Below are 23,195 nucleotides of genomic sequence, written 5' to 3' on the forward strand. Positions count from 1 at the left end.
GTGAATGATGCCTGGCGAGTTATGAGCACTCAATATGCAGCACCATGATCACGTGAGAACTGACTTGTGTGGGCTTTAGAACAGGGCTTGGCATTGAATAATGTAGTGTTAGTATTGTCATCATTTCTCACACTGTCCTGAATAAATTGCCAGTGGAAGTGGCTGCCTCATCAGAGGAAAGGGTGTGTCGTTTGCTTCTGAATCTCATACAGCAGGCACCTAATAAATGGCTGTTGAATGACAAAGAAACAGATTCTGTTGGGCCCTACAGGGCATAAAAGGAAACTCAAAAGCCACTCTCCGAGACAAGGGCTGGTCCACTTCTGCAAAGGTAGTAAAATGTTTTAGACTGTGTGGGTCACACACTCTGTTGCAACCATTCAACTCTGCTCTTGGAGTGGGAAAACAGCCATGGACACGTGGGTAAATGAATGGGCACGGCTGTCTCCCAATAATATTTTATTTACGGGCACTTCATATTATTTTGAACTTCATATTATTTTCGCAATTCATAAAAGGTAATTTTTTTTTTTCCACAACCATTTAAAAATGAATAAAGATTTCTTAGATCGCTAGCCTTTCAAAAGCAGAGAGCAGGTTCGATTTGACCCGCGGGCTGCAGTCGGCCAACCCTCGCCCTACCTCTTCCCCTAACAAGACAGAGCTCCCAGGAAAGCGGGCCTCGGATTGGGCCAGGCAGAGTGGGTGGGGCCTGGGGGGGGTGGGGGGCTTCGTGTCGTCGCGCTTCGGGAAGGGAAAGCCCGGATTGGTCCACTCCGTTTGGCAGTCGGCCAATCAAATCAGGGCGGCGCTGCCGCTTTGCCCCGCCTCGCGCTAGCGTCTGCGGTACGCGGGGAGTGCGCCACGCCCCCTTGCGCGCTCGGGACTCACTTCCGGGCACTGGCACGGCGTGACGTCAGGAGGAGGGCAGGTAAGTATAAGCGGGCGGTGGGGGCGGTCAGGCCCGGTGAGGGCCGGGGGTCTGGTCGTTGCTTCACCCGACCTCGGAGCCGCTCGACGGGGTGAGCGCGCGGGGGGTCGTTGGGCACTGCGGTTGTGGGCACGATGTCCGGAGCCGGCTCCGGTCCCAGCCGCGACCTTAGTCCCAACCCCAGGCAGTTTTATGTCTGAAGGGCCTTTGGGTTTTCTTATCTGAAAGATGGGACCAGTGAGCCCCTGCCTCGCTGGGTTATGGTGAAGATTTAGACGCTCGTAAAATGGTTTGGCATGAGAAATAATCGAAAGTGCCAACATTTAACTCTGCATCAGGCGCTGTGCTAAGTCCTTCAACTCACTGAGCCTTGACAGCAACCTTATCAGGTTGATACTTTTATAAGCCCTCCTTTACAGATGAGAAAACTCGGGCTCGGAGAGAAAGGCTTTGCCAAAAGTCAAAACCGCTAGCACGCGGCCGAATCGGGATCCAAGCCCACGCGCTATGCCCTAAGCCAGTGGGGTTTATAATAACTCCTGGCACCAACGACTAGAAATTTCTATACATCCATCCTATAACCCCCGCTCCCTGGGGTGGCAAAACCACTGTAAGAGCCCCAGCTCCTGTAAATGAGGTCCCCTGCGAACACTTCCAGCATCTTATTTCATTCACAGCAACCCCAGAAAGTCAGTCCGGTCACCCTCATGTACTCGTTACAGATGAGCAAGTCGAAGTTCAGGGAAGCTCAGACACTGGCTGAGGTCACCCAGTTAGTGAGGACAGGAGCTGCGATGCAGGCCCAGGGAACTGTATCCCAAGCCGGGGTGGGCACTTAGCATTGTTAGGTTGCAAGTGACCTTGGGAAAATCCGGTCCGAGGACACACTTTACAGATGAAGGATCTGAGTCGTGAAGAGATGTTCAGGGTCATGGCAGAACAGTTTAAATTTTTTTTCAATGTTTATTTATTTTTGAGAGACAGAGCGCAAGCAGGGGAGGGGCAGAGTGAGAGGGAGACACAGAATCGGAAGCAGGCTCCAGGCTCTGAGCCGTCAGCACAGAGCCCGACGCGGGGCTCGAAGTCATGAACCGTGAGATCATGACCTGAACCAAAGTCAGACGCTTAACCGACTGAACCAGCCAGGTGTCCCTGTTACCAGACACTTTTGGATGATGGCACCGTGAGCCCTCATAGTTAGCAATTTTCCTTTCCAGGGAGTCCCAAGAGACTTCTGGCTTGAGGTCTGCCTCCACTAGTGTGATATGCACAGGGTCTTTGAGAAAACCCCTTAGGCGAACCCTCTAGAGCCAGAGACCAGAGTCTCTCGGCAGGCTGGTATGATAGCATTGAGGAACACCCAGGACGTGCCTTGGGCTTTTGCATTTACCAAGGAGCAGGTGTTTGTCCTCTGGGATCTTGGGTGCTTACACCGGATGTCGGTGACATTTATTGAAAAACAATTTTAACATTTATTTTTTGAGAGAGAGACAGAGCATGAGCAGGGGAGGGGCAGAGAGAGAGAGGGAGACAGAATCCGAAGCAGGCTCCAGGCTCTGAGCTGTCAGCCCAGAGCCCGACGCGGGGCTCGAACCCACGGACCACGAGATCATGACCTGAGCCGAAGTTGGCCGCTTAACCAACTGAGCCACCCAGGCGCCCCATGAATGGTTTTAACTTCGTAAATGTTTGGGAAAGAATCAAGAGGAGCATGATATTTTGTGATGGGTGACAACCACGTGAAATGACACCTTCAAGTGTGATGGCATCCAGTCACGCCGACTTCCACATTGTCTACAGCTGCTTTACTAGCTATGATGGCAGAGTTGAGTCATTGGGACAGAGACAGTTGGGTCTGCAAAGCCAGAAATATTTACTCTCTGGTCCTTCATAGAGGAAATTTGCCAACCCCCGTTCTAGAATGTGCTTCAGTCCCGGGGCGCCTGGGTGGCTCAGTCGTTTGAGGGTCCGGCTTCGGCTCAGGTCACGATCCCACAGTTTGGGGGTTCGAGCCCCGCGTCGGGCTCTGTGCTGACAGCATGGAGCCTGCTTGGGATTCTACCCCCACCCTTCTCCTCTCAGAATACATGAATAAACATTAAAAAAAAAAAATCCAAAAACCTTGGATTTGATACCTGTGTCACCTGCACTAATTCTCACGGAGCTCCAGTCAGTTAGGAGTGGTTCATGCAGTCAGCATTCCTCGGTGGCCACATGCTGTCCCAGGTGCTGGAGGTACAGCACAGAGTGGCCTGGTGGAGGAGACAGACTGTAGACAAGTAAACCGACACAGGGTGATGTGATAGGGACTCCAGGGACGAAGTGGCTTTCGATCACGTGGTCAGATGAGGCCTCTGACACAGACGATGTTTGAGCTGAGACCTGTGACAACAGACAGCTGGTGGGAGAGCATGCATTCAAGGCACTTGGCCTGCACCTGCTGAGCCTTTGACGGCCTCCAGGAAGCCAGCGTGACTGGAACAGAGTGAGGGACAGGGAGAGGGGTAAGAGGCAGACTTGGAGAGGCAGGCAGGGGCCCCGTAGGCTGTGGGGAGGGCTTTGGCTTGAATTCTCAAACCAAAGGGAATCACTGGAGGGGTTTAGGCAGGAGAACGATGTTTCAGATTTCTATTTTAAGACCTCTTTCTGGTCCCTGTGGGGAACACAGACCGTGGCAGTCAAGGGCAGAGCCAGGAGACCAGGGAGGAGGCAGCTGCAGTGGTCCAGGTGAGCCGTCCTGGGGGCCGTGAAGGATGAGAAGCGTCAGACGTGAAATACATGTTGGCTGGAGAGTGAACAGGACGCTCTCTCTCTACGCAGACAAACATCACTCTTTGGAGGGTCATCTGAGCCGCCGCCACACACAGCCCTTTGCAGGGAGGCCGTGGACCCTCCCCCAGGCTCCCCAGGAGGGCAGGACTAGGCAGGGAGGCGACACTGAGCAATCTGCAATCCGTGTCTCATCACCTCTTCGGATCAGCCGATCAGTCAAGGGCGAGGACCAGTAGGCAGCTCGCAAGATGGTGAGTAGACAGCCTCATGCTCACCGGGTTTTTCTTCTGGTCTTTGTCAGGCCCCCGAAGTAGCCCTTTCCCTCCTCCTCTCCAGGCTGTAAGGAGGTATTTCCAAACTCCGGATCATGATCTTTTTGGTGCATTGGTTCTCAAAGTTGGCATTGCACTAAAATCACCCAGGGAGCTTTTTCCTTTCCTTTCTTTCTCTCCTTTCTTTCTTTCTTTCTTTCTTTCTTTCTTTCTTTCTCTCTCTCTCTCTCTCTCTTTTTCTTTTTTAAGGAGGTGAAATTCAAACAACATCAAATTAACCATTTTAGAGTGTACGATTTAGTGGCATTTAGTATTTTCATATTGTCGGACAACCACCACCTCTATCTATTTCCAAAGCATTTCCATCTCCCCAAAAAGGAAATCCTATCCCCACGAGCAGTCCCTCCCCAGCCCCCAGCAACCACCCGTCTGCTTCCTGTCCACATGGACTTTCCTGTTTGGGACATTTCATATAAGTGGAATCATACGCTATGTGGCCTTTTGCGTTTGGCTTCTTTCACCAAACACAATGTGTTTGAGGTTCATCCACGTCGCAGCAGGAGTCAGGACGTCATTCCTCTTTGTGGCCGAATAATATTCCACCGTCCAGATCGGCCGCATGGTGGGTCCCCATCCATCCGTTGAAAAACGTTTGAGTTGTTTCTGCCATTTGGCTCTCGTCACTACGGCTGCTAGGAGGGTGCGTGCACAACGATTTGTCCAAACACCTGCTCCCAGGTTGCTTTTTAAAAGCCCGGGGTCCGGGTGCCAGACCCCGGAGGAGCCCTCGTCAGGAGGGGCGGGGCCCAGGCGTCAGGATTTTAGAAACTCGTCAGGTGCACGCAACGTTCGGCCAAGTTGGAGACCCACTCCTACCTGGGTCATCAGGTCAATTTATTGGGCGGCTGCCAGCATTTAGAAAGTGAGACCCTGGCAGCTGGATAGGCGTTCTTTCCCGAAGCCCGTGCTGTGCTCTGTCTGTATGACGCGCGTGTTTATGCAGCGGCTGTGTTAACGTGTCCTGCTGTCAGTCGTGGTCCCCAAAACACGGGAAGCCCTTGCTTTAGCAGAGTCGGATTCTCTTGTAATTTTCCACTGTGACGACAGCGGCTCGCCAGTCCCCAAGTCACGGTCCCCGGTCCGACCCAGAGCCCAGGGCTTCTCTGGGACGTCCCTCAACCTCCCCACCACGGCCCTCCATCCGGGTCCTGCCCCTGCAGGCCTCCTGGAGGGCCCTCTCTGAGTCACATCTCTCTTCTGCTTTCCAGGGTGAAAGGAAAGGTACAAACAAGTATTACCCTCCGGATTTCAATCCCGAAAAGGTAAGGCCGGGTTCCCTTCCCTGTGTCCACGATAGCAAAGAGACTCCACAGAGCAGGGGCCACGTAGCACGGCATCCCCCCCTGACGTCAGGGCCACGGCTGCAGGAGCGTGGGTGGCCTCTGAAGTGTCACTGCCTCGCTGGTTTGCACTTGTCACAGGAGTCTCGGGACAGTCTTTTTTTTTTTTTTTTTTTTTTAGCATTTATTCATTTTTGAGAGACAGAGTGAGAGTAGGGGAGGGGCTGGGGGGGGTGGTGAAACACAGAATCTGAAGCGGGCTCCAGGCTCTGCACTGACAGCCTGACAGCAGTGAGCCCAACATGGGCCTCGAACCCACGAACCGTGAGATCGTGACCTGAGCCGAAGCCAGACGCTTAACCGACTGAGCCACCCAGGCGCCCCACAGGACGGTCTTTATTCCCCATGGAAAATGGGGCTGTGTGGTCAGTGACCTTTTACCCTGGGCCCAGCGTGGCCCATTTCCTGCGAAGGTCAGGGTGAAGTTCAGCACATGGGCTGCGTCAGACCCCCTTTGCACTCTCAGCTCTGGCTCCTCTGCCTTCCTCTTTGTTCCCTGTGCTGTTCCCTCCGCCTGGAATCTCTTCTTCTTTTGACCACAGGCGCCTTCCCTTCCTTCGGGTCTCTCCCCACAGGGGGCTTCCCTGACCCCCGTCTCGTTCTCTGTGGCGTCACCTAGGGCTTTATTTCTCATCGTAGCCGTTACAACTCCGGGATGCGCTACCCCTTCATAGGGATGGTGTTCCGTGTCCCCCTCTAGAACGTCCACCTGAGGGCAGAGACGTTCATCCGTCCCGTTCACAACTGTGGTCCCACGCTGTAGGTGCTCAGTAAGGGCCCGGTGAGTGAATCGGTGCATCCCAGCTTCGTGGTCCTGGGCACGTGACTGGCCTTTCTGTGCCACAGTTTCCCCATATGTCAAAAGGGGAAAATAAAAAACGGCCCTATGTCACAGGATCCTTGAGGGGTTAAAACAAGATGACACAGGGCACCCGTCTGGCTCAGTCGGTAGAGGTGCAACTCTTGATCTCGGGGTTGTAAGTTCGAGCCCCAGGGTGGGTATAGAGATTACTTAAAAATAAAATAAGGGGGGCACCTGGGTGGCTCAGTCGGTTAAGCGTCCGACTTCGGCTCAGGTCACGATCTCGCGGTCCACGGGTTCGAGCCCCGCGTCAGGCTCTGGGCTGATGGCTCAGAGCCTGGAGCCTGCTTCCGATTCTGTGTTTCCCTCTCTCTCTGCCCCTCCCCCATTCATGCTGTGTCTCTCTCTGTCTGAAAAATAAATAAACGTTAAAATAAAAAAATTAAAGGGGCGCCTGGGTGGCACAGTCAGTTAAGCGTCCGACTTCAGCCAGGTCACGATCTCGCGGTCCGTGAGTTCGAGCCCCGCGTCAGGCTCTGGGCTGATGGCTCGGAGCCTGGAGCCTGTTTCCGATTCTGTGTCTCCCTCTCTCTCTGCCCCTCCCCCGTTCATGCTCTGTCTCTCTCTGTCCCAAAAATAAATAAAAAACGTTGAAAAAAAAATAAAAAAAAATAATAATAAAATAAAATAAGGGGCACCTGGGCGGCTCAGTCAGTTAAGCGACCGACTTCGGCTCAGGTCATGATATCTCATGGTTTGTGGGTTCGAGCCCCGCGTCGAGCTCTGTGCTGACAGCTCGGAGCCTGGAGCTTCTTCGGATTCTGTGTCTCCATCTCTCTCTGCCCCTCCCCACCCCCCTTTCAAAAATAAACACTAAAAAAGGTAATTAGAAAAAATAAAAAAATCGTAAAGTCACCTTTACAAAAAAAGAGAAGATACATACGTAGTACCCAGTAAACACTAACCAGTACTGACATCTCACCTGGTCTGCCCCACAGCACCAGAGGTGATGACAGTCATTGTCCCCAGTCGACAGATAGAGGAAACAGAGGCTGGAAAGCAAAAAGTGAGGTCACTCCCCAGGGTCATGCAGCTCTTTCAGCTCCTAAATGGAAGAACAAAGATTCAGACTCACGTATTCCTGATTCCAACCCCACTTGCCCCACCAAGGCCTCAGTGCCTCACAGTCTGCTGTTAACACCGCCCACAGGACCTGAGAAAGAGGCCTCTCTCAGCCTGCGAGAGACAGCCTTGCTGTGCTAACCTGCTCCTGTGTCCTTTCCGTGCAGCATGGCTCTCTCAACCGATACCACAACAGCCACCCGCTACGGGAGCGGGCTCGGAAGCTGTCCCAAGGCATCCTCATTATCAGGTAAGACCCTGGCATCACCTGAGGATCCCTGCATTTGTGACACCTGGCATCGGTCTCTGGGAGAATTCAGCGCCCCTGATTTTGCCCCGTTTGCAGGGCCTTAATTCCATAAAGCAGAAAGTCTCTGTATCAGTCAGCTGTTGCCAGGTAACAAAATGATGAACATGTATTATGTGTTGCTCCCAATTCTGCAGCTCAGCTGGATGTCTCTGTTGGCCTTACCTGGGCCTGGCTGACCTGGGCTGGGCTCTCTCATGCGTCGGGGGTCACCTGCCTGGGGGACTGCCTGGTCCGGCATGGCCCGGGCCAGCACGACCGGGCTCTGCTCCACATGTCTGTCATCCCCCAGTTGGCTAACCTGGCCGTGTTCACGTGGGAGCACCCAGCTTCCAGAAGAGACTGGGCGGAGGCAGGCAAGGACTCTTGAGGCCACAGCCCAGAGCTGGCACACTGTCACTTCTGTCTCACTGATGGCCCAGTCGTGTTGCAGGGGGAGGGGCAGTTAGTTCATTCCACCTCTCGACAGGACGTGCTGCAGAGGCACATTGCCAAGGGCGCGGATATGGGGAGGAGAAAGAATCACGGCCACACTGCCGCTGAGCCAGGACAGTGGCCCTTCCCGCAGGGCTCTCCTTTTATTTCTGGCCCGTGCCCCCGCGGGCCACCCAGGACAAGTAGCAGAAGCCAGCCTATGCTGCCTCGGAAGGACGAGCCCTTCTCTGCTTCGTGGACTCTGACCTCAGTCTCTATGGTCCATCGTGGGCCTGAGCAGATCCACTGACAGAATCACGAGAGGTCAGAATGTCTTTGGAAAAAGAATCAAGATCGGAGGCCCAGCAGTGGCCTCAGGAAGCCGAGAGCTGAAGGTCACTGCAAAACACAAAATACCCCCGCACCTCCATGCTCCAGCCGCTCTGTTTGCTGAGCCCTCAGCTCACCTGTACAGTGTCTTTCCTTCACCCCATTATTCCTTCCATAACGGTGTCTCAAACTGGAAGCCTTGTCGCTCCCGTACACGGACGGCCAGGTCACGCGTCGCAAATGGAAGCACGGAGAAGAAATCCAGTGACAGTGCAGCAAGTTTCCTAAACTCTGGCTGGGCCCCTGCTCCTCCCCTCGGCTCCCCCCACCCGCCGTGGCCTCGGCTGGCGTGGGTGCGTGGACCCAGGGAGAGCCCGAGCGCACCGGGCGCCAACGAGCTCTTTTCTCTTCGTGTAGGTTTGAGATGCCCTATAACATCTGGTGCGACGGCTGCAAGAACCACATCGGCATGGGTGAGCCCCGCCCACCCTTCCATTCCTCGCCCCGCCCCCGACCACTCAGCCCCGCAGATGGCCAGCCCCTTGGCCGCTGGGCCCAGGAGAGACCGTCTCCACCAGGGGCCCCCGATCAGGCTTCGGAGAGGAAACGGGCACCCGAGTGACTGGTGGGTTGTGGACACCTTGTCGCAGAGCAGTTAGGAGGCCCGGCCTTGCCACTTCCTAGCTAGCCGGACCTCAGCAAGTGACTTAGTCTCTGTGTGCCTCAGTTTACCTACCCGTAAGACTCACGCGGTAGGAGAGCTGTGTGGCAGGCCAAGTGCATAACCCACGGCACAGAGTACCCACGAGGGCTCAGGACTTAAACCGCTGCTGCCTGTGCTATGACCTTTAATATTGGACCCCTGTCCATGCCACAGATGGGCAGACAGACAGATGTGGGGCCATGGCCCCACTGGGCAGCTCTGAGATCTCAGGCAGGTGACATGACCCACCTGGCTTCCACGTCCTCCTCGGATACAGGGACCCTCAGCTCTTCACGCAGCGCCTGGCCCGGTGCAGCAGCTTATTCTGTAAACGGGAGCGGTGGCCCTTGGCAGTAGGGGCTGGCCACTGTCACAGGGGCCACAGAAGAGCAGGAAGGAGGGGCTGGGCCGCCCCACTGCTACGGAGGATGAGTGAATCCTCCCCACCCAGTAGGTCCCCCTGATCAGACCCAGCCAGGGGCACCTGCCCCAAAGGCCCCCGGGTGCTCAGGGGACAGAAAGCAGGACGCGGCCTAACACCCAAGGTGGGTCACCCTCAGGGCTGTGAACCGAAGCAGCCACCAGGAAAGGGAAACTCAGGCCATGCCACCCGCCAGCCCAAGCTCTGTTTTTGTGGTTTAAAGCTTTTTTTCCACCCCATAAGCGAGACTAGACCGGTCAAGAATACGAACCATCTAATCAGTAGAAAACCCGAAAACGCAGATGTTATTAGTGAAAGCCAACCCTCCTTGAACACCTGCCAAGGCCAGCCCCCGTGCTAAGTGATGTGTGTGTATCGTCGGCCCCTGTAGTTGTCACCGCAGCGCCGTGTGGTGAACAGGATAGTCGTCCCTGTTGAATAGGTGGGGAAACTGAGCAGCCGAACTATGGCCGCGTAGCTGGTATGTGCTGAAGTCGGTATTTGAACCCGGACCCTCCTGCCGCCACCCACACTCCTCTGTGGCTTGAGCACCTGTTGTGTGGCCTGGACACAGCTCTTTCCCACCTTGAACTTCAGGGCTCTCCAGAGGTGTCTCCCCTGCGGGTACACAGAATAGCACCCTTGTCTGCCCCCTGTCAGCAGAGACGCTGGGGGTGGCCTAAACCTGAGCCTCCGTTCTTTCCCTGTCCTCCCAGGTGTTCGTTACAATGCAGAAAAGAAGAAGGTTGGCAATTATTACACAACGCCCATCTACAGGTAGGGGCAGCCTGGCGGGTGTCTCAGAGGGACACATTGGTTAGCTACAGGGTGAGGGGGCCACAAAGGAGTCGCAGTAGGAGGGCAGCCATTCCCTGATGGCCATTTGCAACGGTCCTTTCCTGGAAACTGCCCTGGTCTGTCAGTCCGGGCACATCCCTCTGGCTAGGACCCTCCATGGCTCCCACCTTCCTCAGACTAAAAAAAGCCTGAGTCCTCCCCACTGCCCACAAGGCCTTGCACATTCTGCCCGGTCCCGTCTGTGTCCTCACCTCCTTCCACTCTCCCCCTGAGTTCCCTCACACACACCCCCCCCATCGAAGGCCCCCCACCTCGATGCTCTCAGCCTGGAATGCTCTTCCCCAGACATCTGCAAGGCTCCCTCTCCTTCTTTGGGTTTCTGCTCCAACACCACCTCTCAGAGAGGCCTCTTCCAGAGCAGCACTCACCCCCCAACACTGGTTGCTTGTGCATTTGCTGCGAGCGTGGCCACTGCTGGGATGTCAGCCCCTCTAAGAGCAGGTTGGCGTCCTTCACCGCCGTGTCCTCAGCAGCCGCTGCCAAGCCTGCCGCAGGGCAGCCTCGCTCGGGAGGGTTTGTTGAATGCACGAAGGAGCAAACTCCAGACAGAAGGTCAGCTCTGGGGCGATGGGACGGTGTGTGTCTCACCCACAGCCGTGACCCCAGACACAGAGCTTGGTGGGTAGCAGGTGCTCAGTGAACGCTTCCCGAATGATGCTCACCAGTGGAAGGAAGCAGGCGAGGGGTGACGGGTGGCCTGGGGCCGCCGCGGTGTCCTGACGTGCGCCCTGTGCCCACCCAGGTTCCGGATGAAATGCCACCTGTGTGTCAACTACATCGAGATGCAGACGGACCCCGCCAACTGCGACTACGTGATTGTGAGTGGCGCCCAGCGCAAGGAGGAGCGCTGGGACATGGAGGACAACGAGCAGGTGCTGACGACAGGTGAGCACGGGGGGGGGTGGGCCCGGAGGCCAGCCCCGAGCCCGAGCCCGAGCCCGAAGGCCCTGCCGCATTCCCGCTGTGGCAGAGCATGAGAAGAAGCAGAAGCTGGAGACGGACGCCATGTTCCGCCTGGAGCACGGCGAGGCCGACCGGAGCACGCTCAAGAAGGCCCTCCCCACCCTGAGCCACATCCAGGAGGCCCAGAGCGCCTGGAAGGATGACTTCGCTCTCAACAGCATGCTGCGGAAAAGGTTCCGGGTGAGTGGGGCTCCCGCGTGGCGTCGGGACCACGAGGGGGCAGGGGCCACCGACGTCGGAGGGGGGAGAACGCAGATGCGGCCCTGGCCCCACCACATGCCAGCTCCAGCTGGGCCAGTTAGCCCTGTGAGCCTCAGTGTCCCCATCGGACCACGTCCCTACCTCGGGGCACCCACGGGAAGCCCCTGGCCCAGCAGCTGTTATTAAGCAGGTAGCCCCTTCCGGGGAGCCCCCGCTCTGCCTTCAGCAGACTCTCTGAGGGAAAGAAAGCTTCGAGCTAGAGCACAGGTGAGGCCCAGCCCCGCCAAGGGGGACAGCCGAGGCCCAGCAGGGCCCTGACCTACTACTCAGCTCCTAACACGTATTTCACGGGTCCACGCAGCCATCCCAGAACGGAGCCCCGAGATCATCAACCCACACCCGCACGATTGCCAAAATATCTCTGCCGTACCCTGTGGTAAAAAATGTCTGAAAGGGGAGAGTCGCTTACGACGAAGCGTGGCCGTGCGTGTTTCAGTGTACAAGTGCCTGAGTGCAGAGTCGCTGAGGGCACACGTACAGACCCCGACTCGCACCCCCGGGGGCACGGTCCTCCCTCGATGTCTGCTCACGTCGCCCACTTGCTGGGTGGCTTCCACGTCCCGGGCACCGCGTGAGGCCCTTGCCTCGGATGAGCTCGAAGAGGAGGAAACCGAGTGGCGTCACGCACCCCGGGTCAGCGGGCAGGGGAGAGGCGGGTCTTCGACAGCCACCGTACCTTTCCCCCACCCTGTCCCCCACCACACAGGAGAAGAAAAAAGCCATGCAGGAGGAGGAGGAGAGGGACCAGGCGTTGCAGGCTAAGGCGAGCCTGGCCATCCCGCTGGTGCCCGAGACGGAGGACGACCGCAAGCTGGCCGCCCTGCTCAAGTTCCACACCCTGGACTGTGCGTTGGGGGGCCAGTGGGCAAGGGGGACCGGGTGGGCAGATACGGAGGTCCCCGGCCATGAGCGGGCCACGGCAGGCCGAGGCAGAGGGCGGCTGTGGACCTCCTTCCCTCTCTTGCCTCCCCATCCCCAGCCTACGAGGACAAACAGAAACTCAAGCGGACGGAGATCATCAGCCGCTCCTGGTTCTCCTCCACCCCGGGACCCCGCGCCGGCAGCAGCAAAGCCGGCAGCAGCAAAGCCGGCAGCAGCAAAGCCGGCAGCGTCCTGAAGAAGCTGGCCCAGAACCGCAGATGCGCACCGGTCGGCTCCCCCATCACCGTAGAGGACCTGGGCATCGTGCGGCGGCGGTCCCGAGAGGCCTTGGAGAGCCTCCGGCTCGCCGCGGAGACCCCCAAGCCTGGGGAGCCATGGGTGCCAGAGGGGAACACCCAGGACAGGCCCGCATCCCCCCCAGACTGCTCTCCGGAGACAGCCGAGACCCCCAGGAGCAGGGGGCCTCCGGGGCAGGCGGGGAAACGTCAGGACAGACCCCGGTCCCCACCAGGCCCCTCTCAGGAGGCAGCCGCCTCCCGGGACACACCACACCCGGGCACCCTCAGCTCCTCCCTGGTGGCCGATTACTCCGACTCAGAGAGTGAGTGAGCAGTTCTGGGCACTGGACCTGCTCCGGAGGCTGCGACCCAGCCAGGAGGCCCCTCCCGGACTGCAGCCTTGCTTGCCCCCCAGCCCTCCGAGCGCTCAGACGCTGCCCCTCCCGAGACCTCGCCTTCCTGCAGCAGTGGAGCTATTTATTTGGTCCTGGAGAGGCTGTTTGTGCCTTGTGGGACGACATCCCAACATTAAAGCCCTGCTTCTTTGTCCCTGCCTCAGGTTGCTAGATGGGCCCAGGGGCTGACTCCCCCCGCACCCCACCACCCAGCTAAGCTTCGCAGGACCCTCACCAGCCAGCGTGATGCTACGGCCACAGCCACCATCCCCGCCCAGCATGAGGGTTTCAGTGTGGTAGCTCAGGTTGGCCTGCAATCAGAGCGGACTTCCCAGAGGAGGCAGTACAGTCTGAGTGCGAAAGGTGGAGGGGGGACCGGGCAGCAGGAACCGCACAGTTAGGACTGGGAACATAGGACGTGCCTGAAGCAGTCAAACCCCGAGCATGCAAGTGTGGGGTTTTTGTTCTCCCCAGCCTCTAGGGATGCCTTGGAAAGGTCACAAAAAGGCCCTCTCCCCTACCCCCTTCCCTGCCATGGTGCATCTTTTGGAGGGAACTGGTAAACTGAACAGGAAATAGCTCAGAAACAGCAGGGCATCCACCCAGAAACCTAACCGGCCACCTCCCTTTACTTAAACCGGGAAAAGGAAGAGCATTTAACAAACGTGGGGGTTTGTAGCCCCAGGGGATACGGCCGTGACCCGGCCACACAGTGCGCTTGGTGCTGAGGTTCTGGCCAGATTCATATTTCGCCTGATGGGGCATGGTGGCCCCAGGGGCTGTCCCCAGCCCACCAGCCTTTGCTCCCTGCGGGGAAGGGAAGGTTTCAGGGCAACAGTAAGAGCCCCTTAGTCTCTGAAATACCCAATGCGGGCCTTTATTGGAGACCACCTTCAGCATTCTCTGTGGCTGAAGAAATCAGGCACCTGAGGGTGCCCACCTGGGATTTGGGGGACCTTGCTGCGAGCCCTTAACTCCAGTCAGCCGAACGGGAAACAACACGGCCCCAGAAACGGTGCGCTCTGGTTTCCAGAAGGCGGCTAACTGCCCAAACTCAGCCCTGGGGGTAGGGCGGGCTCGGCCTCCTGGACTGCCCGTCCTGCGGGGTTGCTGTGCGCACGCGCCTCCGTCCGAAAGGGCGGGGCGGGTCCTGCCCACTCCTTGCGTCCTATCCCCGCGCGTGCGCAGGGAGCCCCCCCCCCCCCCCCCCCCACCCCGTCCTCCCAGAGCGGCGTGAGCGAGGCGGCGGTATCATGGCCTTGGAGGCGATCCGCTACTCCCGGGGCTCGCTGGAGATCCTCGACCAGCTGCTGCTGCCCCAGCACAGCCGCTACGAGGCAGTGGGCTCGGTGCGCCAGGCCTGGGAGGCTATCCGCGCCATGAAGGTGGGACCGCGCGGCGCAGCGACGGGGCAGGGATGGGAGGGGGGCGGCCCCTTCTGACGCCCCGATCCCTCCCCTCCAGGTGCGCGGCGCCCCGGCCATCGCGCTCGTGGGCTGTCTCAGCCTCGCCGTGGAGCTGCAGGCGGGTGCGGGGGGACCCGGCGTCGCCGCACTGGTGGCTTTCGTGCGCGACGCGCTGAGCTTCCTGGTCACCGCTCGGCCCACCGCGGTCAACCTGGCCCGCGCGGCCAGCCAGCTGGCCGACGCCGCAGCCTTGGAGGCCGAGCGCGAGGGCGCCACGGAAGAGGCGGTCCGGGAGAGGTAGGGAGGCCTTGGGCCAAACACTGCTCCGCGTGGAAGCTGTTGACTCATCTTTTCGCACAGCGACCCGTTTTACATACAGGAAAACTGAGGCACGGCATGTCAGTCCAAGGCCACGCAAGCGGGACTAAGAGCCCTTACCGGACAGCTGGGTCCCAAGGTCCTTGCACTCAAGTTCAAGTCTCTTGAGTCTGCCTCCCCAGAACATGCCCAGCCCCATCTGCCTCGGAGGTCCCTTTTGCAGCCACTGCATTCATTCTCCTAGTTTTTCTTTTTGAGGAATTTTGCTTCCTGCCTTGATCCCTTCCCTGCCCTTTTGTTTTTCTACTCTTCTCTGTTGCAGCTACGTGGTCACTTGGCATGTTTCTTGACCTTACCCAGCTTACTCCCGTCTCAGGGCCTTTGCACACGCCGTCTCTTGCAGGCCAGGTATCCACAGAGCTTACTCTCTGTCAGGTTTCAGGTTTCTGTCTTCCCCACACCTCACATAACACAGCTCATCCCCCCATCTCTGTCCCCTGACTCTGCTGCCTTCTCCTTCATTAATTGCTTACCACCTGCCTCCCCCACCCTAGCGGAAGCTCCACGGGGGCAGAGATTTTTTGTGCTGTGCTCTCCAGCGCCCATGAGTACTCGGTAAACATACGTTAAGTGAGCAAGTGGTGTGACAGGTGACGGTCCAGAAGAGTGCAGGTCCCACAGCCTGGAGAGGCTGTGAGCAGGAGGGCTCCCACTGAGCGGTGTTGGGCAGGGAGGAGGGGCTAGCCTGGGCCCCAAGGCCCGGTGGCTGGTGCTGAGAGCCCCTTGTCGGCCCCAGAGTGATCTGCTGTGCCGAGGACATGTTGGAGAAAGACCTCAAAGACAATCGGAGCATCGGGGACCTCGGAGCCCGCCACCTCCTGGAGCAGGTGGCTCCTGGGGGCGGCAAGGTGACCGTGTTGACCCACTGCAACACTGGTGCCCTGGCCACTGCTGGCTATGGCACAGCCCTGGGTGAGTGGGCATCATGGGAAGGGGGACGGGCCCCTTTTGGATGCTAGAGAAAGAAACCCTAGTCACTTTACCCACCAAAAAGATGTGAAGTTGTTCCTTTTTTTTTTTAATAAGTTTAAGTACTTTTAAACATTTATTTATTTTTGAGAGAGAGTAAGCGAGTGGGGGAGGGGCAGAGAGAGAAGGACAGAGGATCTGAAGCAGGCTCCATGCTGACAGCAGAGAGCCCGATGTGGGGCCATGAGATCATGACCTGAGCCAAACTCGGATGCTTACCCGACTGAGCCAGCCAGGTGCCCCGGTGAAGTTATTCTTGTGCAGAAGTGCTTAGGTGGTTGGCTTCAGGTGTGGCTGGATCCAGGTGTTAGATAGTGGCATCAGGATCCATCTATCCCTGTCCCCTAGATCCTGCCCTCCGTGATGGCATCATTCTCATGCTCCACGGGTCAGCAGGGAGGCTGCTAGGATTCAGATCATGAGGAAGAGAGCCAAGGGTCTCTGTGTTGACAGTGCTGGAAAAGTCTCCTTATATCTCAGGGGCTCTGATAGGGCCACTTGCCCATCCAGGATCAATCGGTCAACGGGCCCAGACTGAGCCTTGTGCTCAGAATGGGCACGATGTGAACTCCAACAGGACTGAGAAGGGAGTGGCCCCCCAAAAGAAAGATTGGGATAGCTGTGACCAGGACAGTGGGGAACAGGTCTTGGGGGTCAAAATAGTAGATGCCACTTGACCCTAAATTCTCGGAGATTTGCCTACCTGCCTGGGTCCTGCCCTTGTGCTTGGGGACTGAGGCCTTGATGGCAAGATACTCGTTTATTCACTCAATAAACATCAGTTAAGAACCCGAGTACCCCACCATTCCTGCATACATGCATTCCTCTATTCACTCAACGCTTACTAAGCACCTGCTGTGTACCAGGCACAGTTCTAGGCACTGGGGACGCAGCAGTGAAAACAGTAGACAAAACCTCTGCCCCAAGGAACAGGAAAGTAGGAAGAAGTAACACAAGCAAGTCGGTAAATACGCAGGCTGCGTTCGAGGGTGATGAGTACGAAAGAGCAGAGAAGGGGTCGGAGGGGTGGGGGGGTGGCTGTGCGAGATCGAGGAATCAGGGAGGGCCTCCCGGAGAAGATGTTCTCTAAGCCCACACGTACCGGGCAGAGGAAACCATCACTGCAGGGGCCCGGGGATGAGACTGTGCCTGGCGAGGCTTTGGTGAGCTGTGCTTCTAAACAGCGAGCCGCTCGGCCCACATGTCGCTGTCTGTTTCATCCTGACCTTCTGGTGGTCCGAGCCCTACAGGGGTGATCCGCTCGCTGCACACCCTGGGCCGTCTGGACCACGCCTTCTGCACGGAGACCCGGCCCTACAACCAGGGAGCCCGGCTGACCGCCTTCGAGCTGGTCTACGAGCGGATCCCCGCCACGCTCATCGCCGACAGCATGGCAGCAGCCGCCATGGCCCACCGAGGGGTGTCAGGTCAGCGGGCGCGATGCCGGTGGGTGGGGCTTCCAGGCGTCCGGGGCCAGGTTAGGACCCCAGCATCTTGCTCCCCAGCCGTCATCGTAGGAGCCGACCGCGTGGTTGCCAACGGTGACACAGCCAACAAGGTGGGCACCTACCAGCTGGCCATCGCTGCCAAGCACCACGGCATCCCCTTCTACGTGGCTGCCCCCAGCTCCTCGTGCGACCTCCATCTGGAGACAGGCAGGGACATCGTCATCGAGGAGCGCCCAGGGCGGGAGCTGACCGACGTCAACGGGGTCAGGATTGCAGCCCCCGGTAAGCTGGCCCCTTAAAGGTGGGCACCACGGCACCTGGGCACGTCCCTTTAGGCACCCTGGCCCCTTCCTGGGGGCAGGTGGATTTAGGGCATCACGGGCCTTCTGGGGCATAAGTGGCTCCTTCGACCCATTTCTTGGAACAGAAGCGTCTTGAAGGTCAGATTCAAGGTCGGAATGTACAACTAATGAGTTAGGAGACTTCAGGCAAGCTGTCCTGCTCTTCTCCATTTCGTTTTCCTCCCTTAAAGAAGAAATAAGAATACTGCCTAGCCCAGTGCCTGTGAAGAGACACTGATGCTCTCAGCTTCCCCACCCCACCTGGAGCAGGCTGCCTGAGTTCTCCCATCCCCAAGAGCCCCAGCGTTCACCGTCTGTGAGATGCACTCTTACTATGACCCGCCTCACAAACCCCTGGGTGGTCAGCGAATCAGCCCAGGTGACACGAGGAACCGCGCCTGACCCTTACTTAGTGCTCATTGGATAGTAACAATTACACGGGGCATCTGGGTGGCTCAGTCGGTTAAGCGTCGGACTTGAGCTCAGGTCATGATCTCACAGTTCGTGAATTCGAACCCTGCATCGGGCTCTCTGCTGCCAGCTCAGAACCCACTTCAGATCCTCTGTCCCCATCTGTCTCTGCCCCTCCCCCATGTGCACACACGCTCTCTCTCTCAAAAACAAACATTAAAAAAAACAAAGAACTGTGAGCCAGAGAAAACTGTTACAGGCCCCCAGTTTGCAGCCTCTTGTGTAAGTGGTGGTTATTCACCCAGCAAATATTTTAGAGTACCTGACCGATGCTAGGTGCTGTGCTAAACGCAAGGGATACAGGAATGAAAAAGTCATAAAATCCCTGCGCTTGTGGAGCTGACAATCCAAGATAAATAACAAAATCACAGTGTGTTAGAGGCGGGCAAGGGCTCAGGAGAAAAGGCAAGGAAAGGCACGGGAAGTGTTGGCGCAGGGAGATTTAGACAGAATGATTAGAGAAGGCGTCGCTGAGAAGGTGACATCTGAGCAAAGACCTGAAGGAAACGAAACAGCGAGTGAGTCGTATGTTGGAGGCAGAAGGGACTGCCCGTGCAAAGGCTCTCGGGTGGGCTCTGTGAGGTTCTTAATGCGATCCTTGGAGCAGGCAGAAGCAGGATAGATGTATGTAAGACTTCTAAACCTTCTGAGACGATGCCAACAAGGTTGTTACTGAGTGCTAAAACCCGCCCCCTCATGCACTTGCAGAGTGACTGTCCCCGGATTCTCAAGGATTCTCGAAGTCCCAGAACCCCAATGGGGGAGACAGGACACAACACCTTGAGAGCTGTCACAGAGCCAAATACTGCTTTCTTGCCTCCTCCTTCTCTCCTGCAGGGATTGAGGTTTGGAATCCTGCCTTCGATGTCACCCCCCACAACCTCATCACCGGCGGCATCATCACAGAACTGGGGGTCTTTGCTCCTGAGGAGCTCCGGGCAGCCCTAAGCACCACCGTCTCCTGAGGGTGGGGACCCCAGCTGGACCCCAGGAGTAACCAAGCTGACTCTCCATATCCTGCCCCCATTCCCTTAGGTTTTGTAATAAACTTATTCATTGAATGGCTTGCCCCAAAACTGACTTTCTTCCCCGCAGCTACACTTCTTCCTAGAGCAGGGAGAGCACACAGGGCCTTTGCATGGCTTTCAGAGCCCTGTAACTGGAGCCAGCCTGCCCAAGTTCAAAACCCAGCTCAGCCACTTTCTCTGCTGTGTGACCTTGGTCGAGTCACTTCACCTCCTCGTGCCTTGGGTGTTCTCATGTATAAAATGTTCTCAGGTTGCTTCAGGGCCAGAACTAGGATGGTACCTGGGGTGCAGAATTTTAAACGGCACACCAAAAAGCTCAGTAATCAAGTAACACCTTCTTGCACAACTTGACCGTACCTCACCCCTGACACTGGCCCTCATTCCAAGAAAATCTTACTTGCGGTCTCAGGCACCTGCTCTGCAGGCTGTGGTTTGATGATTTTACATTTATGATACTAAAATTTTATGTTTAGGGGTGCTTGGGTGGCTCAGTTGGTGAAGAATCCTAGACCAGCTTTTATGTACAAAGAGCATAAAACTAAGTTCTACAAAACAAATGAGCGCTCAGGAAGCGTTAGCTCATCAGCCTTACCTTTCTTTGGAAGGTTTTGCAAAGCCCTCCATATCATTTACGTCTGTGGGCGGCTGTCTCTTTAATGCGTTGCCCCGTTGTGTCCCGTGAGTCTTTGCGCGCGCCCCGCCGGCCCCACTGTATCCCATCGTGCTCTGCGTCTTCCGGCTGTATTTTCTCCCAGCCCCGCCTTTTCCGGTGCGTGCTGCATCATGGCGCAGGGACAGCGCAAGTTCCAGGCGCGGAAGCCGGGGAAGAGCAAGGCGGCGGCGGCGGCGGCGGCGGCCTCCGAGCGGAACCGAGGCCCGAGGAAGGGCGGTGAGGAGCTGTTGAGGGCTATGGGGGGTGAGGGGGACCCGGGGCTCCCCGGCCTCACACGAGTGCGTCTCTTCCCAGGTCGTGTCATCGCCCCCAAGAAGGCACGCATCGTGCAGCAGCGAAAGCTCAAGAAGGTGAGTGGGGGCGTGCGAGGAGCCTGAAGGCGGTGATGGGCGGAGGATGGAGACTGGAGCCGGTGGGGGAGCCTGGAGGCTGGCGAAGGGCGGAGGGGGGAGCCTGGGGAACTCCGCTCTCTGAGCCTCAGTTCCGCCCTCCTGTGCCGTGGGTACCGGAACCTCCCACATCGTTCACCGGACCCCGTAGAAGCAAGGCCCGACGTGCAGGAAGTGTTAAACCCCCGCCAGTTGCTCTCGCTGTTACCGTTCGTTAGTGGAACTTGGGAGGGGAGGTGGCACGGGAAGTAGAAACCCCAGTTTCGAAGGAAGGCCGCGCGGGTGCGATCGCAGCCGTCAACGGCTGTTTCTTCACCCGAAGTCTCTTACCTGTCACATGGTCATAGTGATTGCACCTTTCTTCTAGAGTCGTAAGGATTTAATGCCATAGGGCACTTGTAAAGCGCTGAGAACAGCACGGGACTCAAGTAAACGTTAGCCGCGTTGGGTGTCATTTTTGTGGTTGTGTTTAAATGCAACTTCTTTATGTAGGTGGCTAGGGTGGATCTTATAAAGAAGTTTACAGAGATTTAAAACTAGTTTTACTGGAGTCAGATTTGAGTTCAAATTGTATTCCACTCGAACTAATGCATGATCTTGAGCAAGTCGTTTCGTTTGCTCAGAGCATAGGTTTTCTGAGACCCCAGGGCCTGCTTACCTCCATGTGGCAGCGGGAGGCGGACTGTCACATGGGCGTCTCAGTCTCAGCACATCCAAAACCAAACTCCTGATGCTTCCCTCTCCCTCCCCGACATGACCCTGCCACCGTTTTGATTCAGGAAGATTCTGTCCTTCCAGATACTTGGGATCATCGTTTCCCCCCCTTCTGTCACATTTGGGTCTGATCCCGTCCTTTTTTGCCCTCAGTATTAGTTTAGAATCCACCCATTTCCCACCTCCCTGACCCCCTTCCTGTTCCCACCCCATCAACTACCACCCGGACCAGTGCAGGTGCACCCTCCCTGATCTCCTACCCCCCACCACAGCAGCCAGAGGGCGCCAGTGAGCACCCAAGTCTGGCCGAGCCCCTCTGCTCCCAGCCGTCAGTGTCTCCCACGTGACCCCGAGAAAAGCTCAGATCCTCTCTGTGGCCCACAGGGCCCTGCGAGATCTGCCCTTGTCGCCTCCCTGCCCTAATCTCCCACTCTCCCCCTTGCTCACTGGCCCCTTAACTACTCCTTATCCCACCTCAGCACTTTTGCACTCGCTGTTTCCTGTGGGATTCTTCTCCCAGAAATCCACACGGCTCCCTTCCTCTGAGTCTAGTCTGACTGCAGGCATTACTTCCGAGCGGCTGTCCTTGGTAACAGCCCCCACCCCTCGCTTGTTATCCCTTGTTTTTTTCTTCCACAGCAGCACTTACCATCACTTTCACCTAGTGGGTTATGGGTATTTATGTTGTCTGCATATACATGCTGAGTGTCAGCTCCCTGAGAGCAGAGACTTTTCTGTCTTGTTTGCTGTTCTGTTCCCTGCATCTAGGTATGTGACAGTCGTGGTGGTCATGGTCATTGGAACTCATAGGCAGGATGGGGCAGTTTGGGAAATAGGATTAAACTACCAGTTTTGGACCCAAACCCGTGTGCCTTTGCTTTCTGACATTTCTGTCTCAGAGCCCCAGGCCACCATCTGCCAAGTGGAGATAACACGTGACAAGAGGGGACTGGTGCCTGGAAACTGAGACCAAAGGCTCTGGGCATGCTGGGTTCCAGTCCCCCTTCGCTCACCTGTCTTGGGAACCCTGGGCAGGTGCCTCCACATTGCTAGAACGTGTTTCCCCATCTGTAAAATGGGTATGCGTAGAGGTTTAGAAGCTGAGGTTCAGAGATGAGAACAGGACTTGTGTTTAAACCCCAGACCCCAGGTACCATTCGTGGGAAGTTGCTCATCCAGTCTCCTGTGAGCTCTTGGCAGAAAGAGGGTGACGGGTCAGCCCCCACCCCCCCACCTCAGGACCCAGTTTCACCGTCCTGTGGTTGCCCCCTCAGGACCTGGAGGTCGGGATCCGGAAGAAGATCGAACATGACGTGGTCATGAAAGCCAGCAGCAGCCTGCCCAAGAAGCTGGCGCTGCTGAAGGCCCCCGCCAGGAAGGAGGCAGCCTCTTCCTCCTCCACCAAGACGCCTTCCTAAGGACGCCAGCCCAGTGGAGGCCATCGGCACAGCCTCCGTGCTCAGATCCATGCCGGTGACCCCGCAGGTGGCACCGCAGGGAGGAGCCGAGCTCTCCAAAGCCTTGGGTTCACGCACCTCGAGTTTCCTTGGGGAAAGAGTAGGTGAGCCGCGGACCTGAAACGCCCCGGTCAGACTCCCAGGGCCCGAAGAACCCCGGAAGCGGAGGAAATGTCCGCCGGCTTCTTGTGTCCTCCTCCCCCTCCTCAGGTCTTCCCTCCACTGGTTTAACCCAGAGCAATAAACCTGACCGCCGTTCCTCCCGCATGCCGTTCACGTGCTCCTGTGAGTGGGCCGTTTCTGGAGCTGGTGCCTCGGTGCCCCGACCCAGGCCAGTCCCGGCGGCTTCCACCGGAGAACGGCGTGTGCCCGGGGAGGGATGGAGAGGCTTCTGCACCTTCAGCCCAGGAGCCGAAGAAGAGGCTTTTCGTCCCTCACACCCTGGGCCCTTCCCACCAGCTTCCTCGCTTACCTGACACCCCCCTGCAGGCATGCCCAGGTCACTGCCTCTGCCAGAGGCCAGCCAGGCGTCCCGGGGAGCTCCTTTCCCGCCCCTGTGACAGGCTGACGCCACCTGGTAGGGTCTCCGTGCCGGGTAAGCCCGGATGCACTCGTCAGACGCTCGAGGCCACCTCGACGTTTAGTCCTGACGGCTCGTATGTGTGCAGCACTGCGAGTGGCCCAGGCGCCCTGCCAGTGCTTTCCGTGCCAGCCCAACCCTCGTGATGCCCAGGCTAGGTGGTGTGAACGCTACCGAGCAGGGATTTGCACAGCCGCTAACGGGGTCCCCGATCCCCGCTGCCCGTTCGC

At 57.4% G+C, this 23,195-nt stretch overlaps 3 protein-coding genes across 8 annotated transcripts; all 3 read left to right on the forward strand.

The window, feature by feature from the left end:
• Window positions 1–874: 874 nt before the first annotated feature.
• Window positions 875–13,263, forward strand: YJU2B (YJU2 splicing factor homolog B). 6 transcript variants are annotated; one of them, XM_042928617.1, is made up of 12 exons: window positions 947–1,022; window positions 3,600–3,658; window positions 3,752–3,954; window positions 5,244–5,297; window positions 7,467–7,549; window positions 8,768–8,823; window positions 10,191–10,251; window positions 11,075–11,217; window positions 11,303–11,475; window positions 12,263–12,401; window positions 12,536–12,612; window positions 12,643–13,263. In XM_042928617.1, the coding sequence occupies exons 3-12, from the start codon at window positions 3,952–3,954 to the stop codon at window positions 13,045–13,047; spliced, it is 1,194 nt and encodes a 397-aa protein (XP_042784551.1). In that variant the 5' UTR covers window positions 947–1,022; window positions 3,600–3,658; window positions 3,752–3,951; the 3' UTR covers window positions 13,048–13,263. The 6 variants fall into 6 exon arrangements, with proteins under 6 accessions (XP_042784550.1, XP_042784548.1, XP_042784551.1 ...); XM_042928614.1 differs by lacking the exon at window positions 947–1,022 and adding an exon at window positions 895–931 and having other exon boundaries at window positions 12,536–13,263; XM_042928612.1 differs by having other exon boundaries at window positions 12,536–13,263.
• A 1,074-nt stretch (window positions 13,264–14,337) lies between these two features.
• MRI1 (methylthioribose-1-phosphate isomerase 1) lies at window positions 14,338–19,175 on the forward strand. The gene is made up of 6 exons (XM_042928618.1): window positions 14,338–14,496; window positions 14,576–14,814; window positions 15,632–15,807; window positions 17,115–17,291; window positions 17,370–17,594; window positions 18,962–19,175. The coding sequence occupies exons 1-6, from the start codon at window positions 14,365–14,367 to the stop codon at window positions 19,087–19,089; spliced, it is 1,077 nt and encodes a 358-aa protein (XP_042784552.1). The 5' UTR covers window positions 14,338–14,364; the 3' UTR covers window positions 19,090–19,175.
• A 604-nt stretch (window positions 19,176–19,779) lies between these two features.
• CA2H19orf53 (chromosome A2 C19orf53 homolog) lies at window positions 19,780–22,652 on the forward strand. The gene is made up of 3 exons (XM_042928619.1): window positions 19,780–20,041; window positions 20,120–20,175; window positions 22,203–22,652. Exons 1-3 carry the CDS (start codon window positions 19,936–19,938, stop codon window positions 22,344–22,346), a joined length of 306 nt encoding a protein of 101 aa, XP_042784553.1. The 5' UTR covers window positions 19,780–19,935; the 3' UTR covers window positions 22,347–22,652.
• Window positions 22,653–23,195: the final 543 nt, after the last annotated feature.

Source organism: Panthera leo, chromosome A2 (assembly GCF_018350215.1).
Source record: "Panthera leo isolate Ple1 chromosome A2, P.leo_Ple1_pat1.1, whole genome shotgun sequence".
Taxonomy (NCBI): domain Eukaryota; kingdom Metazoa; phylum Chordata; class Mammalia; order Carnivora; family Felidae; genus Panthera; species Panthera leo.